Source organism: Zymoseptoria tritici, chromosome 6 (assembly GCF_000219625.1).
Source record: "Zymoseptoria tritici IPO323 chromosome 6, whole genome shotgun sequence".
In the NCBI taxonomy this organism is placed as follows: Eukaryota; Fungi; Ascomycota; class Dothideomycetes; order Mycosphaerellales; family Mycosphaerellaceae; genus Zymoseptoria; species Zymoseptoria tritici.
The window spans coordinates 2,593,959-2,609,150 of record NC_018213.1 but is presented as its reverse complement, the minus strand read 5'-3'; the positions used below and the strand labels follow the sequence as shown (position 1 = coordinate 2,609,150).

General features: G+C 54.7%; 6 protein-coding genes across 6 annotated transcripts; 2 read left to right on the top strand and 4 right to left on the bottom strand.

Moving 5' to 3' along the window:
- Positions 1-58: 58 nt before the first annotated feature.
- Positions 59-1,942, bottom strand: MYCGRDRAFT_94183 (uncharacterized protein; the record flags this gene model as incomplete). Its single annotated transcript, XM_003851619.1, has 1 exon — positions 59-1,942. The coding sequence occupies one exon, from the start codon at positions 1,940-1,942 to the stop codon at positions 59-61; it is 1,884 nt and encodes a 627-aa protein (XP_003851667.1).
- A 4,907-nt stretch (positions 1,943-6,849) lies between these two features.
- MYCGRDRAFT_73582 (uncharacterized protein) lies at positions 6,850-8,009 on the bottom strand (the record flags this gene model as incomplete). The annotated part of the gene is made up of 3 exons (XM_003851618.1): positions 6,850-7,313; positions 7,372-7,647; positions 7,780-8,009. The coding sequence occupies 3 exons, from the start codon at positions 7,931-7,933 to the stop codon at positions 7,147-7,149; spliced, it is 597 nt and encodes a 198-aa protein (XP_003851666.1).
- A 487-nt stretch (positions 8,010-8,496) lies between these two features.
- Positions 8,497-9,917, bottom strand: MYCGRDRAFT_73579 (uncharacterized protein; the record flags this gene model as incomplete). Its single annotated transcript, XM_003851617.1, has 2 exons — positions 8,497-9,503; positions 9,560-9,917. The coding sequence occupies 2 exons, from the start codon at positions 9,822-9,824 to the stop codon at positions 8,497-8,499; spliced, it is 1,272 nt and encodes a 423-aa protein (XP_003851665.1).
- A 132-nt stretch (positions 9,918-10,049) lies between these two features.
- MYCGRDRAFT_73576 (uncharacterized protein) lies at positions 10,050-11,413 on the top strand (the record flags this gene model as incomplete). The annotated part of the gene is made up of 1 exon (XM_003851635.1): positions 10,050-11,413. The coding sequence occupies one exon, from the start codon at positions 10,067-10,069 to the stop codon at positions 11,411-11,413; it is 1,347 nt and encodes a 448-aa protein (XP_003851683.1).
- Positions 11,414-11,700: 287 nt separating this feature from the next.
- Positions 11,701-12,973, top strand: MYCGRDRAFT_60426 (uncharacterized protein; the record flags this gene model as incomplete). Its single annotated transcript, XM_003851636.1, has 5 exons — positions 11,701-11,786; positions 11,995-12,051; positions 12,109-12,208; positions 12,264-12,654; positions 12,706-12,973. 5 exons carry the CDS (start codon positions 11,701-11,703, stop codon positions 12,759-12,761), a joined length of 690 nt encoding a protein of 229 aa, XP_003851684.1.
- A 560-nt stretch (positions 12,974-13,533) lies between these two features.
- MYCGRDRAFT_12394 (uncharacterized protein) lies at positions 13,534-14,805 on the bottom strand (the record flags this gene model as incomplete). Its single annotated transcript, XM_003851616.1, has 1 exon — positions 13,534-14,805. A coding segment is annotated over one exon (1,272 nt), but the record flags the coding sequence as incomplete, so codon positions are not given.
- Positions 14,806-15,192: the final 387 nt, after the last annotated feature.

The following is a 15,192-nucleotide window of genomic DNA, read 5'->3' as shown; positions in this document are numbered from 1 at the left end:
ATACAGCGTCTAACCTCCACAATCCAAACCCCCTTCCCTTCACTCTTTCTTCTTTTCGTTACATCAAAAGCCAGCTAACCCCCAACCACGCCCCCACGCACCCCATCCCAATCAAAAACACCACCACCGCTAACGCAGACGCAGTCCCCACCCTCCCTGCCGGCCCCCCTCTCCCGATCCCCAGGCAAACCCACAACAGCACCGCCGCAATCGACAACCCCACTACAACTCCAACCGCCATCAAAATCCTCCTCCAACTCCACCCAACCACAAACTCCAACCCCTCGCCATCGTCCCTCCGCCTCGCCAATTCAACGCCTGCATCCCTCTCGTCCTCGCCTACAGCAGGCGGCTGGTCGACAGCCGCTAATCTCTGAGCCCAGCCGACGAACGCCATTCGTCCTTTACCTCGTTTCGGACTCTTGAAGCCAGCTAGGATCGATTCCGGACTGAAGGAGTCGGTCAACCCCTTTCCCGCCACCCGACGAGGGGAGCGAGAACCAGGAAGCCAGCCGCGGTCGTGGTCGAATTTCGTGAGGGTGGAGACTTGGATTCCTCTCAGGGATCGGGCGGAGAGGAAACGCAAAGGCAAAGGGACGAGAGACTTGTATGCCCGTCGGAGCGCGAGGAAGAACGATGTGTCGTCGTAGGACTGTGGGGCAGAAGAGTCCGTATGCGGCAGAACAGAGTACGATGACGGAGCAGGGATGGTGATGGTCGTGATACGCGGCGTCGCGGTGGATTTCCTCGCCCTCCGGACAGAGACGGTGAGTAACGACTCTGAATTTGCAGGCGCGAGGAGAGGAGTCGACGTCGCGGAGAAGTCTTTCTGATGCCTCGTTGCAGAAAACGGATACGGTGTCCGCACGAGATTCTCCGGGAGCGAGTGATGTGTGCCCGTCAGATCAATAGGCGGAGGAACGAGTTGGACTTTCTTCCCTCCCGCCGTCGATCCTCCTTTTCCTCCCAGTGCACTGTCCGATGTGCTAAGCGGCGGTCGACGCGGTACAGCCGGCGGACTCCCCCTCCTCGGGCCAGGTCTCAGCGACGAAGGCAACATCGACTCTCGAAACCGGGCGGACGGCACCACGGGGGAAATAGCGTGCATTTTGTGTTGATGCAGCAATTCCTCGTCCCGGAAGAGGCCGTTGAGGTACACTTCATGCGCGATGGCGTGGATTCCCAGCCGGTGTTCGACTTTTTCCGAGTACGTCGATGTCCGCGGGTCGGCGTAGGTTTGGGATCTGCGCCCTCCGTCGAGGGAGAGGCGGGGGTCGTGGGCTTGGGATCTACGCTGTTGCTGGTCGGAGGGGTGGTCGTTGTTTTTCCAATTTCCCGAGCTGCGAGGCGTGCGGGCGGAGGAGTTACGGGTGGACTTTGGTCTTCGCGGCGTGTTGGCATCGGCATCGACGTCGTTGGCAGGCAAGTCATTCGCAAACTCATCAATCGAACCGGTGTATGTCGTGCTGGGCGTGGAGGTCCTCACAGGGGCCAACGCGGCGAGATTCGAGTCCAGTCGCTGATACCCCCCCTCGCCAGGCTGCAGCGGCCAGTCCTCGCCGGCGGTCCCTCCTTTCGGCTCGCACTGCGACACGAACGGCTTGATCAACGGAGCCGGCGCCTTGGATCTCTTCTTCACTGGAGATATGGGTCGTTCTTCCGTCTCAATCGCGGCGGCTTTCGCCGGTCCTTCATCGTCATCGGAACTCTCGTCTTCGAAGAAGTCGGTGTTGCGGAGCCCAAAGTCGACTTGGCTGTCGATCGAGTCCATGCGGTTGACGCTGTGTTCGGGATGGATGCTTCGCGCGGGACTCGGGAGGGAGGTTTCGGTGATGCGGGTCCAGCGTTGGGGGGAGTCGGAGTAGCGGACGTTTCGGGCGGTGGTGGTGTTGGGGGGTTGGGGGTCTGATAGCTCTATTGGGGGGTTTTGGAGTTCTGCCATGTTGGACGAGGACGATGGGGGCGGAGCTGGACGAGTTCGACGAGCTGGACGACTACAATGTTGGCTGGACGAGTCGACGAGCCGCGTACGGGGGAAGGATTTGAAATAGGGCCAGCAGTCACTATATCCTTGTGGTGATCGCAAAAGAGCTGGACGCGAACGACGAGCGAGCGGTGGTTGCGAGGTGCGGACGCCAAAACAACGCCCGTGGAATGCGGATTGAAATGATGCCAAGATTTTGGTCGATGGATGCGGTATGTCGCACAGGATGCATGACTGCCATTTACTGGTGCCCGATGTCGTCGGTAAGTCATTGTTGCTCAGCATCCCATCACCATCCACTGGCGATGTACAGTTCCATTCAGGAGTCGATAATACTGGTCTCAAATTGGATAAGTTGGACATACCGCCATCTACGACAGCTGCGAATCATCCGACCACCCACCGCATTCAGCTCGACGGTGCATTGATGCGCCGAATCTCGAGTTTGCCAGCCAGATCGACCACGGGGTCAAACCAAAGTGCATCGATGGAGAAATCATTATCCTTCGCCAACCGCCATACAATACTTGAGCAGCACCCGGAGCAAGACAAAGCGCAGCTCGCTTTTCGCCCAAGAATCGACCGGGGTATATGGGCTTGCCCATGCCAAAGGCATTATGATCTCTACCAGAAGACGAGAAGACATGCGTCGGACCATTGACTTCGCAAAGCTCCAAATACCTACGGCCATTGAAGGTGTCTGGATCGGCATGGACATCTAGACTCCACATCGAGGAGGTGTTCACTGCGAGATGAGACCCCCATGGAATCTTGATCCCGCTGGGAGTACCGTACTGCGCACCGCTTTGTGCTCAAGGAAGACCAGGAAGGGCAAGGTCCTCTGACCCTCCTTCATGACGCTGTCGAGGAGTTTCATGCTGTTCAGCGCATTTGTCGTTCAATTCGACGTTCTCGAATCCCTTCTCTGAGTGGTTCGAAATCCAGATGTTCACAGATATTCAGGGCGATCTGTTTGAGTGTCTCGAAGGTGGTGTACGATGCCGCAACCGCAAGACCGAGCTGCAAAGCGCCATGGTCAAGTTCGTGTCAGGACTCGTCTTCTCCTCATTGATTCCTAGTAGCATTTGCAACATGGGCTTCGGCGACTGGAGGAACGCCCTTGGCCTTGCAAAGTTTCGCCTTGATGACGTTGATCATCGAATGGACCGCAGGATGCATCGCCTTTCGGCTTTCGAAGCCGGAGTAAAAATAACCAGTTCTTCATGGCGCAGATCCTTGTTCGCCTTGACCCATGGAGTTGGGAAGAACCGGAAGAACCGTGTTCAAGCAGGGGTATTTCTATTCCAAGACCAAGCAAGCCCTCTCCTTGTACGAACTTCTCCGCCGGTTCCCGTTGATAGAACAATTGTTCTGTCGGATCATCGCGTCGGCATCGTATATGTGCCGTCCATTTCCTACTTCCTCCCCTCCCTCTTCTTCTTTTCTCCAACCTCCGTATACCCAAGAAGACGAACACCAAGAACGCAACGAGGAACCATGCACATCTTCTCCCAGCTCGCCGTTATCACCCTCGCCATAGCCGGGACCACCTTTGCCGATGGCGTAGGACTTCCACCTTACCTCCCTCATCCCAACCTCATTACTAACATATAACTGACACTCAGATTTGTGGGCCCGCGGCCGACATCCTCAAGCCCTGGAAGCCTTACGGCGTGTGCAACTTCAATCCAGAAGCTGATCACAGCTTCTATCTCGACTGCCAAGCAGTACGTCCCGCTCCGTCACAAGCGACTGGAGTCACATGCTAACGTTGTCCTTGTGCAAGGGTTCGGCATGCAAGACGCCGGGCAAGCCCTGCAAATTGGATATGACGACTCAATTCGCGAGAGTCAAGAAAGCACTCTGCCTGAACGTGGCGCCGCGGGAGGACCAGCCACCATCGTCCTGAAAAGATCCAGTCCACTGGCCATCTGCTCGCGGGATTGTACGCCTTGAAGGCTACTTGGAAGGTGCGATCTGGAGAATGGGAGACGACGTGAGGTCATCAAGGCCGCTGTCGTGTGCTGTATCGACAGTGAAGGATAGATAGACCGACGATAGCAATACCAATGCCGGTCGAGGAGCAGGTTTTCACTTTCATGATGTTCATCCCTGTGTTGAAAGTATTCATAGAATGCAAAATTTGCTGGCTATTGTTTTTAAACTCCAGCTGTTCATGAAGTGCGTCCACAGCGTATGATCAGATTCGACCATCTCCTAGTCAGGTGACCTTTCTCAATACGTCTCTTGCCAACAACTCGCTTTGCCGTGCCAAAAAGCGGATAGAAGCTCTATCCTCGGGCTTGGTGAGCAAGTACTTCATATCGTTTACTGCAACGTCCCGAACTTCCGCTAGTCTGTCCGAAGGTACAAGCCGTCCTTGCACTGTTCCAGCCAGGCGTTGGTGTTCGAGATGCCTGTGATGACCGTAGCTCAACAGACTTTGCATCACCAGAACCTCAACAGCACACCAAGCACGAGCAAAATAGGTATCGTCAACGAGACTGATCATTGTGTTGCACAGTGCAATGACGAGAGGCAGAGCGCTGACGCCACGGTCTTGAGCGCCTGGTTCCTGGTTGATCTGATCAATCGAAGCAACGTCCTGCACGGTCATGTTAGCAAAACCTTCATCGGCCGAAGAGTGATGTATAACTTACCAACCACATGAAGATTCTGTCTTCGCTCAGGTTCGTCGTGTCCGTCAGCTCAGGTGGGCTGACGAGCAAGAGTTGGATAGCATCGATCATTCCTTTGTACTGCGAGCCTTTCGAGTCATCTCGCTCGCCATAAGGCACGCTCGTCTTGCCTCTCCACTCATATGAAAAGAAGACTACATAAGGCGACCGTGCTGCGTTTTCCGGCTCGTGAGCTGCGCCCGTTTTAGCATGCTCGCGCAAATACTCCATGTCTTCTGTGCTATTCGGCTTTGGAAGCTTGCCCAGGGATTTGAAAGCGGCGTATGAGATGTACTTGAAATTGTCGAAAACTTCTCGCTTGTCCAGGTCCATCTTGAGAGCGTTCGTATACTTGTTTCTCAGTTCAATCAAGCAGCTGTCGCTCGAGGTGCCGGGCATCTTTTTAGCAAGCAGTGGACGGAACGTTAATTGAAATATGTCACGGTACTGTTTGCGTCGCTCGGCTTCGACCTTGCGAATATTGACCTGCCTGTCCACTTCCGCCTCTTCCTCGGGATGAAGGCGGTCCATCTGGTCGCGTAAGCCTCTCAGGATGATTGCTGAGCAGTTGTCATGCTTGGCCAGTACAGCGTAATCGAGAGCGGTATATCCATGCTGATCATGGCGATCGAAACGGATTTTTAGATCTCTCATTGTGCGCAACCATCGGCAATGCTCGTCGGACGGCTCTCTACAAAGAGCTATGACAGAAGTGCACAGGTCCGGCTTGGCAGAAAAGTCCCATTGCCTGCGTGCCTCTTCGTGCTCGCCTGCAGCCAGAAGCGCATGGCCGTAGTAAAAGCGAGATATGCCTCGAATGACAGGATCCGGCGAAGGCGTGGCGGACTCCACTCGCGGCTCGACCGTACTGCAGCGCCTGTGCATGCTCGCCCAAGGCAGTGTAGCAAAGCGTCAGGTGACCAAGACCAAGTGAGCGCCAGATACTAGCGGCGAATCGGTAGTGTCCGACATCGCCGTGCTGAGTTATGTTCTCCTGTAATGCCTCCGCCTTAGCCACCCTCTCCTCGAGGTTATCTATCGCGTCGTCCAAGAGGGGTTTTCGTCGGACTGGGGCTGTTGTAGCAATGTGAAATTTTACCAAACCCAGATCTCCTATTGCACGACAAGCCTGGGCTTCCACGGCTACTGGAAGCCCGGGTCCGAAGTATCTTCTCGTCCTTGCTGAGACGTTCAGCATTACCGAGTTGCTTCTGGAAGAGAAGTCGGGCTTTTGCGAACTCATCTTTCTGAATGTGGACAGCTCCGTGCTCGCCGATGATTTCCAGATAAGGCAAGTCGCGCATATCTCCATTGGCCTCATATGCTTTGTTCAAAAAGCTGATTGCTTTGTCATAGTTCCCTGTGCGCCTTGCAAGCTGCCCTCGTCTCCTCAAGATGGCCACGCGAGCCTTCTTGGATTTCGATTCTGGCAATGCTTCAGCTGCACCAAGTGCGTTCGATGCCTCCTCCCATGCCGCGAATTCATAGCAATTGCCAGCCTCCGCGAGGTAGCGGGCGACGCTGGGGACTGGTCAAGACATCCCAGGTCCTCTTATGTACGTGGCCTGTCCGGAGACACGATATCAAGCCGATGTGCCTCGCTCAGCTTCCACCTGGCTTGATCTCGATTTCGTAGAGTCGTAGTCGTCGTTGCCAGGGCGAGTCTTTGACTGATCCTCATGCTCCAGCTCGCCAGCAGAATTCTCCTTTGTCGGCTGCTTCGCGCTGAATGTCAGACTTTGTGATTCTTAATAAGCTGCTGGGAGCTGAGGACTGAAGGAGTAGAGGGCTCGGTACATGGTTCAGTGCCAGGTCGAAACTCGCATGTCAGACTCGCGGTGAGGCACGCAGCTCAAGACAACGCCTGTTCCCCGCAGATGTACTGGGCTTGATAGCCAAGGTAGTCGTGCAAGCGAAGACGCCACAGCTGCAAGCCAGGATGATTCGGTAGTGGCAATCGAACCCCACTGAATTGCACGGTCGTGGATCTCAGCGAGAGTGCAGCTCGTTCAACGCCCTCTTGAGCAGTACAGTAATCGCTCCAAGACCAGACGCAGCCAGATCCACGGCATATCAATGTGCCAAATCTCGACGCCGCTCGTCTCAAACAAAGGACGTTCCGAGACTATGTCTGTCGTCAATATCGTGCCTCACACTATTAGCCTCGTACAGCGCTTTTTCAATGTGCAGTATGAATGTTGTGTCGTTTGATTTTTGTCGTGTCGTTTGATTCTTGTCCTTACTTACTCCGCTTAAGCAGTCCGGGCATGAACGCCAGACATTCGTCAAGGCCTGGGTATTATTCCCAGCCCATCGAATTATGTAGCAGTGCATATTGCATACAATTCATCCGACGCCTGCCTCTCCATTTTCAGAAATACACCGCCAAACCCCGCTAAAAGTCAACACAAAGAAAGAGACAGTTGGAGCTCTTTTCCCAATTTCAGTCAGCCTCCCTCGTACGTTTCTTCGCGATGCGCAACTCTATGCTGAGGCCTGAGCAGGCACATCAGCAGGCAGCTTCTCGATCTCAATCTTCGGCATGGCAGCACCGGTACCGCCGAGGTCTGTGGCGCGGGCCTTGGGGTTCTTTGTGTAGTAGTTGCTGATGGCGGATTTGATGGCGTCCTCGGCCAACATTGAGCAGTGGACTGTGAAAGCGTATCAGTATTATCCTTATGACTTCTCATCTCCTTGAGGATGACTTACGCTTGACCGGAGGCAAGCAAAGCTCCTTCGCAATCTCGGTATTCCTCACTCTTCCGGCCTGCTCCAATGTCATACCCCGCACCAATTCCGTCAAGTAGCTGCTGCTCGCGATAGCGCTTCCACATCCAAAAGTCTTGAACTTGACGTCGGTAATGGTATCGTTATTTGGGTCCACCTTGATCTGCAACTTCATGACGTCTCCACAAGCCGGTGCTCCGACGAGTCCTGTTCCGACATCCTGGTCGTTCTTTGCCATGCTTCCAACGTTGCGCGGGCCTGGAAGAAGGACACAAAGGTCAGCAAGTGCTAGAACGCAAAAATCATGAGGACAGAGCACCGCTTGTTAGCATATCCCGAGAGACACAGTCTCGGACTGGCTGCAAGCGTTCTGCCTTGGAGATGGCTTACGTTCGTAATGATCGAGGACCTTCTCGTGGTATGATCGTCGTAGAGGTGCTTGTGCACATGGTGCGAGTGTGCGAGTGATGAATTGAGGGCGGACGGAGGTCGATGTGATCCTGCTGGCTTGCGCCGGGACGGCGGAGATCGCACGCTTGAACATGGTCAGGTAGTGAGGTTTGGTAGCGTGTGGATAGGTCGTCGAGTCGTTGGTGATAGATTCGTCGATGTAGAGTGTTGATTGAAAGAGGTGTGGTTGTTGGTTGTGTCTGTGGCGAGGGTCCAAGTCCCATGTGTGGTGATGCGGTCGAGAAGCGGGAAAGACGGGAGCCGGGATGACGGAGAAGATGCGGGCCCAGAATCCGGTGTCCTTCGAGGGATCATCGCTCTCTTTGTCCGGATATGGGCAATGAATGGCGAGAGGTCGATAACGAATTCTAGTGTCTCACAATAGTAGTATTGATGCCTTCAATGTTTCTTGCGGCATCGACGAGCAGTGGTGCACAGTGAATCACGGAGGAACAGTGGTGGTAAGGTAGCACATACTGAGATGATGTATACTGAACAGATGCGTCAGAACCAGTAGAACTTTATGAAGTAACAAGACACGTTATGACGGCCGATCGATACCTTGTATTGAAGGCGTCTCTAATAGCCGTTCTTACATAGTCGTATTCACTGCGTAGTCTGACACAGCGTACGCTCCGTTTCGCGGGGCCTCCTCCATCACTCCAGCATGCTCGCCTGGTTCGAGTAGAGCACATCCACCACGCTTCCCAGCTTCTCAATCGTGTCGAGTGCCGCATCATAGCCAGTATCTCTCTCGGTCTCCTCGAAGATCTCCAGCACACCATTCCCCTGATCAAGCACACCGATAATGACCTTGTCCAGGATCATTTGGCTGAGCTTCCTCTCCACCTGCGCAACGTCCAGGCCGACCATCTTCGCGATATGGCTGATCTCTACCCTCGAGAATGGCTCGATAACCTTGATCAGGTTCTGCTCCAACATGCTGTCGTAGAGGCGACGGAGATGGGATGCGATGAAACGATCGCTGCCGAGCTCGTAGCGGTAGGCGTGCAGGGCTTGCTCGTACTCCTCCAAACTCCGGTTGTTGTGTGCACGCGCGATGGCCTTCATCGCATCCAAGTTCTTGCCTGCATATCTGATCGCATGCTTTGAAGTCATAAGCACATCCACATCATCCTTGAGGTTGAGCATGACCTTGCAGAGGAGCATGTATTGCAGGGCGGACGTAGCCTTGACCGGGTCATCCTGAGCGTGATAGCCCTCCATGGCCTCGATGAAGTACGAGAAGGCGGTGTTGAAGTCTCCATCTTCTGCGTGCAGCTGTCCAGACTGCATGTCCAAGTTCGCTTGCAACAGCGGCGGCGTGTACACGGACGCCGCGCTTGTTCGCGCACTCGTCAACGCAGCTCTTCCCTTTGGCAAGTTTCCCAATGCATGGTAGACTCTGCTCTCCAGTAATTGCACTTCCACCAAAACAAGCTTATCATCCAAACGCTTCAGCTCTTTCAGCAGGCCATTGATGAGGGTGAGAGCTTCGTAGTAAGACTGCTTCTGCATGTGGAGGCCCACCAGCCGGACTTCGAGATTCTGGCGGAGAAAGCCTTGACGTTGTGATACGGCCCAGTCGATGCATGATTTCGTGACTTCGATCTGTGTGTCGGTGGTGTTTGGGATGGCGTGGAAGAGGTCGAGGAGTTGCCGGACTGTTTACGCGGTCAGTTCATGCAGTCTTCCGAAACAATGCATCCGATGAACATACCTAGCTTAGCAGTCTTCGCGCGGGCGAAGCTAGTGAGCACATCTCGCGTTTGTTGGATGAGGTTGGAGAGGTCTTGTGTCCGCTTGTGGTCGCGGTAGAGCTCGCCGAGACCGATGAGAGCGTTCTCAAATTCGCGTACGGCTTTGTCGTTTGATCCAGGTGGTTTCGAGAGAATGTCCTTGTAGATGGCTTCGCTCTTCTGTGGCTCGTCTTTGGACAGCTTCCGCGCTTCCTCAATCCGCTTTGCGTTGTCCTCTGCGGCCATGCTGGGTGGTGATGTGAGAGTGTCGAACGAAGCTGATGTCGAGCTTCAATTCAGCGTTGGCGAGCGGTGATGGAAAGATGGCGTTGGTGTGTGAGTTGGTTGATGTTGGCTCGAAAGAGGCAACACCTCATGCGCGGAGCTAGATAGAGTTTCGGCGTCAGGTCCGCTCTATCCTCAGGACCTCGAACTTTTTTGTTGGACTTTGCGACTTTCATTCCCATCACACAGAACATGGACACACGATGAAGATCAAAGCGCTCACACGCTCCTCGAGCTCGCACCAGGCGCCTGGTAGCGATGTCGCTCGCCAGCCTCGAAACCTCGATCCCGCACTACATCCCTTCGAACGGGCAAGAGAATACACCAGAGCATTGAATGCGACCAAAATGGAGCGCATGTTCGCTGCGCCTTTCGTTGCGCAACTAGGCAGAGGCCACGTCGATGGAGTCTACACCCTCGCAAAGGATCCGCATTCTCTGGACCGAATTGCGAGTGGAAGTGGCGATGGAGTTCTGAAAGTCTGGGATTTGCCCAGTCGGGATGAAGTATGGCAGACGCAAGCACATGAGAATCTGGTGAAGGGAATGTGTTGGACACAAGACCGGAAGTTGTTGAGCTGTGGCACGGATCGTACAGTAAAGCTCTACGACCCGTACAACTCTCCTTCCAACAGCAAGCCTGCGGCGACATGGCTTGGTTCAAATGCCTTCACAGCACTGAGCATACATCGCCACGAGCCCGCATTTGCTGCCGCATCTTCCTCCGCTATCCAGCTCTACGACCTCTCTCGGCCTTCAACGACACCCACACAAACCCTGGCCTGGCCAACCAGCATCGACACCATTACTGCTCTAGCCTTCAACCAGTCTGAAACCTCGCTCCTAGCATCGTGTGCCACAGATCGTTCTCTGGTACTCTACGACCTCCGCACATCTTCGCCTCTCCACAGAAGTATTCTCTCCATGTCTAGCAACAGCATCGCATGGAATCCGATTGAGCCTTTCAACCTTGCAGTCGCCAACGAAGACCACAACATTTACATGTTCGACAGCCGGAACCTCAGCCGAGCCTTGAACGTTCTCAAGGATCATGTCTCGGCCGTGATGTGCGTCAGCTTCAGCCCAACCGGTCAGGAGCTTGTGTCTGCCTCGTACGACCGCAGCATTCGACTCTGGACGCCAACAAAATCTGGACACAGCAGAGACATCTACCACACCAAGCGGATGCAGCGTGTATTCTCTTGCACTTTCACCGGCGACTCGAGCTATCTCTTGTCCGGCTCAGACGATGGTAATATTCGGTTATGGCGGGCAAACGCGAGTGATCGAAGCGGCATTAAGTCTGCACGAGAGAGGCAGAAAATTGAGTACGATGAGGCGTTGAAGGAGCGATGGAAGCACATGCCCGAGATTCGCAGGATTGGTCGCCACAGACATGTGCCCAAGGTCGTGAAGAAGGCAGGGGAGATCAAGGGTGAGGAGTTGCGCGCGATCAAGAGAAGAGAAGAAAACGAGCGGAAGCATTCTAAGAAGGGTTTGCAGAAGCGCAGAAGCGAGCGGGAGAAGATGATTTTAGCGACCGAGCAGTAATCTGCTTGTCATGAGGTTTATGATAGCATTGCGTTGGCGTTTGGGCGGCTTTAGTATGCGTGGCGGTCACATGGAGGAGATCATCGCCATGGTGTATATGAAATTCACGTACCCTATCGAACTTCAGGAGTTGCCTTTCGTCTCGTCTCCAGGCATTGTCCTTCCATCGAGTTGGCTACGTCACGTGAATGGTGTCAGAGCTCAAAATCCGAAGCTCCCGTCTTCCGCTTTCCTTTGACATCGAACTTCCACTTCACCAACTCTTCTTATCATCACACATCTCAAGCATGTCTCGCACCGGAAGCACCACCCTGTATGTCACTGGCTTCGGTCATGGCACACGCGCGCGCGATCTCGCATACGAATTCGAACGGTATGTTGCCCACCAGCGATCACGAAGCACACCCTCGATCGGCCTTGCCCATTGAACTCCCAGAACACCGTCTCGTTCACACTCTTCGCCTCGATCATACTTGCGCCGAGTAGCGCTATGTGATTCCGCGCGAATCCATTGGGCTGGCGGCCTATCCGATCAAGAAATAGCGTGGAGGAACAAGGAAGCGCATACTGACACTTCACAGTTACGGTCGTCTCGTTCGCTGCGACATTCCAGCTCCTCGCACTGCTTCTAGCAGACTGTAAGTCGGACATCCACAGCTTCCATGCGCCTGCTACAATGCTAATCACAAGAACAGCTTCGCATTCGTCGAGTACGAGAGCCGCCGCGATGCTGACGATGCTTACCATGAGATGCACAACAAGCGCATTGGCCGCGATGATCTCCTAAAGATCGAGGTAAGTCTTGCAATGGTTTTCTGCTCGGCTTCATGCATATTGACTCAATGCGCAGTGGGCTCGCACTCCACCTTCAGCCAGCTGGCGCTTCGACACCGGCCGTGATGGCGAGCGTGGTGCTGAACCTCGTGGTAGCGACCGTGGAGACCGTGGCAGTGCTCGAGGAGGTGGCCGTGGAGACGATCGTGGTGTGCGCCGTGATCGCTCTCGTGGCCGCGGACGTTCTGGCAGCCCACCTCGCGCCCGCCGCGCCGAGGACGACCGCGAGCGCGACTACGACCGTGGTGGTGACCGCCGTGAGCGTCGCGACCGTACTCGCAGCCCGGAGGATCGCGACCGCGACAGGAAGATGGAAGACCGTGAGCGCGATGACGACCGCGAGCGAGAGCCCCGTGAGCGTGAGTACGAGCAAGAGAATGGCGCTGCGAATGGCGAGGACCGCAAAGGTGAGTTCGAGACACTCAGCAACAAGACAGCAGTCTTTGACAATTCAGCAGAAGTGAAGGAGGAAGAGCTCCCACCGGCCCACGACGATCTCGACACTGCCGAGTAGACGCACTTCGCCAAGATGATACCCAGCGAGTTGAGCGCACCTGCACGTTACAGAGTGTTCATTCAGCATGAGTTGCGTGCGATGTGGCTCGCAGTACAAAAAGCAGACTGGACGGCGTTTCTTGATTAACAATTGTACTTCAGTATATCCTTCGAGCATACCGAGTTCCCTGGACCACATAGCCACCCCCGAATCGATCGGCATTACGAACGACTTGACTCGCCGTCTTTCCTCCGCCCTTCTTCGTCCCCGTCCTCCACTCGACGCCCAATTGCCTCGCACACGCACCTCGAATGCCTCGTGAATGTCCACCACCGACCGAGCTCGTCGATGCGGCGAAACGTCCTTCTCCTTCGATACCCTACCTACGACCGACACGATACGTTCACGAGTCGCAGCTGGTTGACCATCCGATGATCATGAACGAAGGTGAGCACTGACAGACCACTGAGCGCGAGACTAACACTTCACGGCGATGTGTCAATTGATGCGAACTGACGCGCTCACTCCGTGACGTTCGTGACACCAAATAGCTTCGTATGTGGTAAATCCTCGTTTGAGACTACTCTATATCCTCCGCTCTCTTCGTCGGTGGACTCGTTCGAGGTTTCGAGGTCCCGTCAGCGCTGTACTGGGTCGCCAACGTTAGACTGTCTCGCATGAGATCTGCTCTGACACTCGACGTGCTATCTCGCCCTATTGCAAACTCATCTCCTAGCGAGTTTCTCCCCTTCACGCTCGCCTCCTCTTCTCCCACAATCTCGTGTGCCTCCTTCTTCGCATCTCTTCGCATCTTGCTGTACTTTAACCAATTGTAGCCCGCGATGCTCGCAATGGTCACTATCAACCCGCTCACGTTGATGGGTGAGAGCTCGTCTCCAAAGGTGACCGACGCCGCGGAGATGGTCAACACCTCCTTGAAGATGCCGCATACCGACAGCGTGACCACACTCGTTCTCTTTAGCAGCGCAAACTCCGCCGCGACCATCATGAACGCTAGACATCCCGGGAATAGCATGATCAAGATCCCCAGCAAAGTCCCTTTTGCCGCTGTCAACTCTGCCACTCCTTTCACAATTGCTGCCGGTCCTTCGATCGGTAATGCCAATACCACCAACGCCACAAACATGACCGGCGTGAGGAAGAAGATGCTGGCGAAGGGGTTACTCGTCGCCGGATTCCTCAATAGCAAGATCTGAGTCAAGGACCATCGAAAGCCTGAGCAAAACGACGCTGTCATGACGAGCATAAAGCCCAGCGCGTTGAATGCTGTTTCGCCTGCTACCATCATGATGACTCCCACCGTCATTAGCAGAATGATAGCACAAAGTCGCCAAGTCGGTTTCTCGAGTCGGAAGAGGAAGGCGAATACCAGGACGAATGCGAGCACGGAGGACTTGCACATCGTGAAGAAGGTGAGGGAGATGAAGCGGAGGGAGAAGTTTCCCAGCCCGATGTCCAGAGCGGTGGCGGTGCCGCAGGGGGTGATACGGGTGAAGTAGAAGGATTTGGTCATGAGGACGGGTTTTTCGGCGGGAGGAGGTGGTCCGTCTTCATCATTATTGAGTTGAGAGTAAGCGCCGTCGCGCTTGTGCGCATGTTGGTGTTCGAGGTTGTAGGCGTCCGCGGCGGCTTGTGGTCGGAAGCGAGGGAGGAAGAAGAGGACTGTAGTCGCAAGGCTGAACTGGACCAGCATATGGAGGGAAGTGGTGAACAGAGGAAAGTGGAAGTCCAGTCCTTTATTGCCGGCAGAGAACATCCATTTGTTGTATACGCTGATGCTTATAGAGAAGCTGTACCATAGAAGAATCAAGACTGTATTTATGATCGTGTTCTTGATCAGACTCGCGCGTGCGATGCCTTCTTCCAGTCTCCTCTCGGCTTCGGCTTCGTTGGGTGTGAGAATGTGCTTCTGTTTCCGCCGTCGTGTCTTGCGATGTGATGATTGTGTCAGGCCCGTCTCTTCGTCTTCGGAGTCGTCATCGGATAGTGTTGAGAGCTCGAGTTCCTCTGAACTGGAGGGTCCTCCTATTTCAGAGCTATCGTGTAGCTTGCCGTCGCCAGACTCTCGGGATGCTCGGCGTGGTCCGCCGGCGCTCGCGGCGGAGTCCATGGTGTGCAGTCTCTCCTCATGTACTGTAATGATGTCTCATTCGGCCTGGAAGAGAGCTTTGTGTGTTTCCCAGCATGCAGCTCTTTCTGAGGCTTCCGAGGGCACTCTCGGACGCGACAACTCCGTCGACTCGTGAGGATTGGTAGGCTCGCAGTGCGATCTGGCGTAATGCGGTATGGTATGGTATCGAAAGAGCTGAGCAAACTGCCTATGTCCCTGGCAAACGCAAGGTCAGCAGCTCCTGAAGTTCGACCTGATCTGAGACATGTCACGGCGGATGGACGGAGTGAGGTCCGGCACTACATGGACCCTGACTTG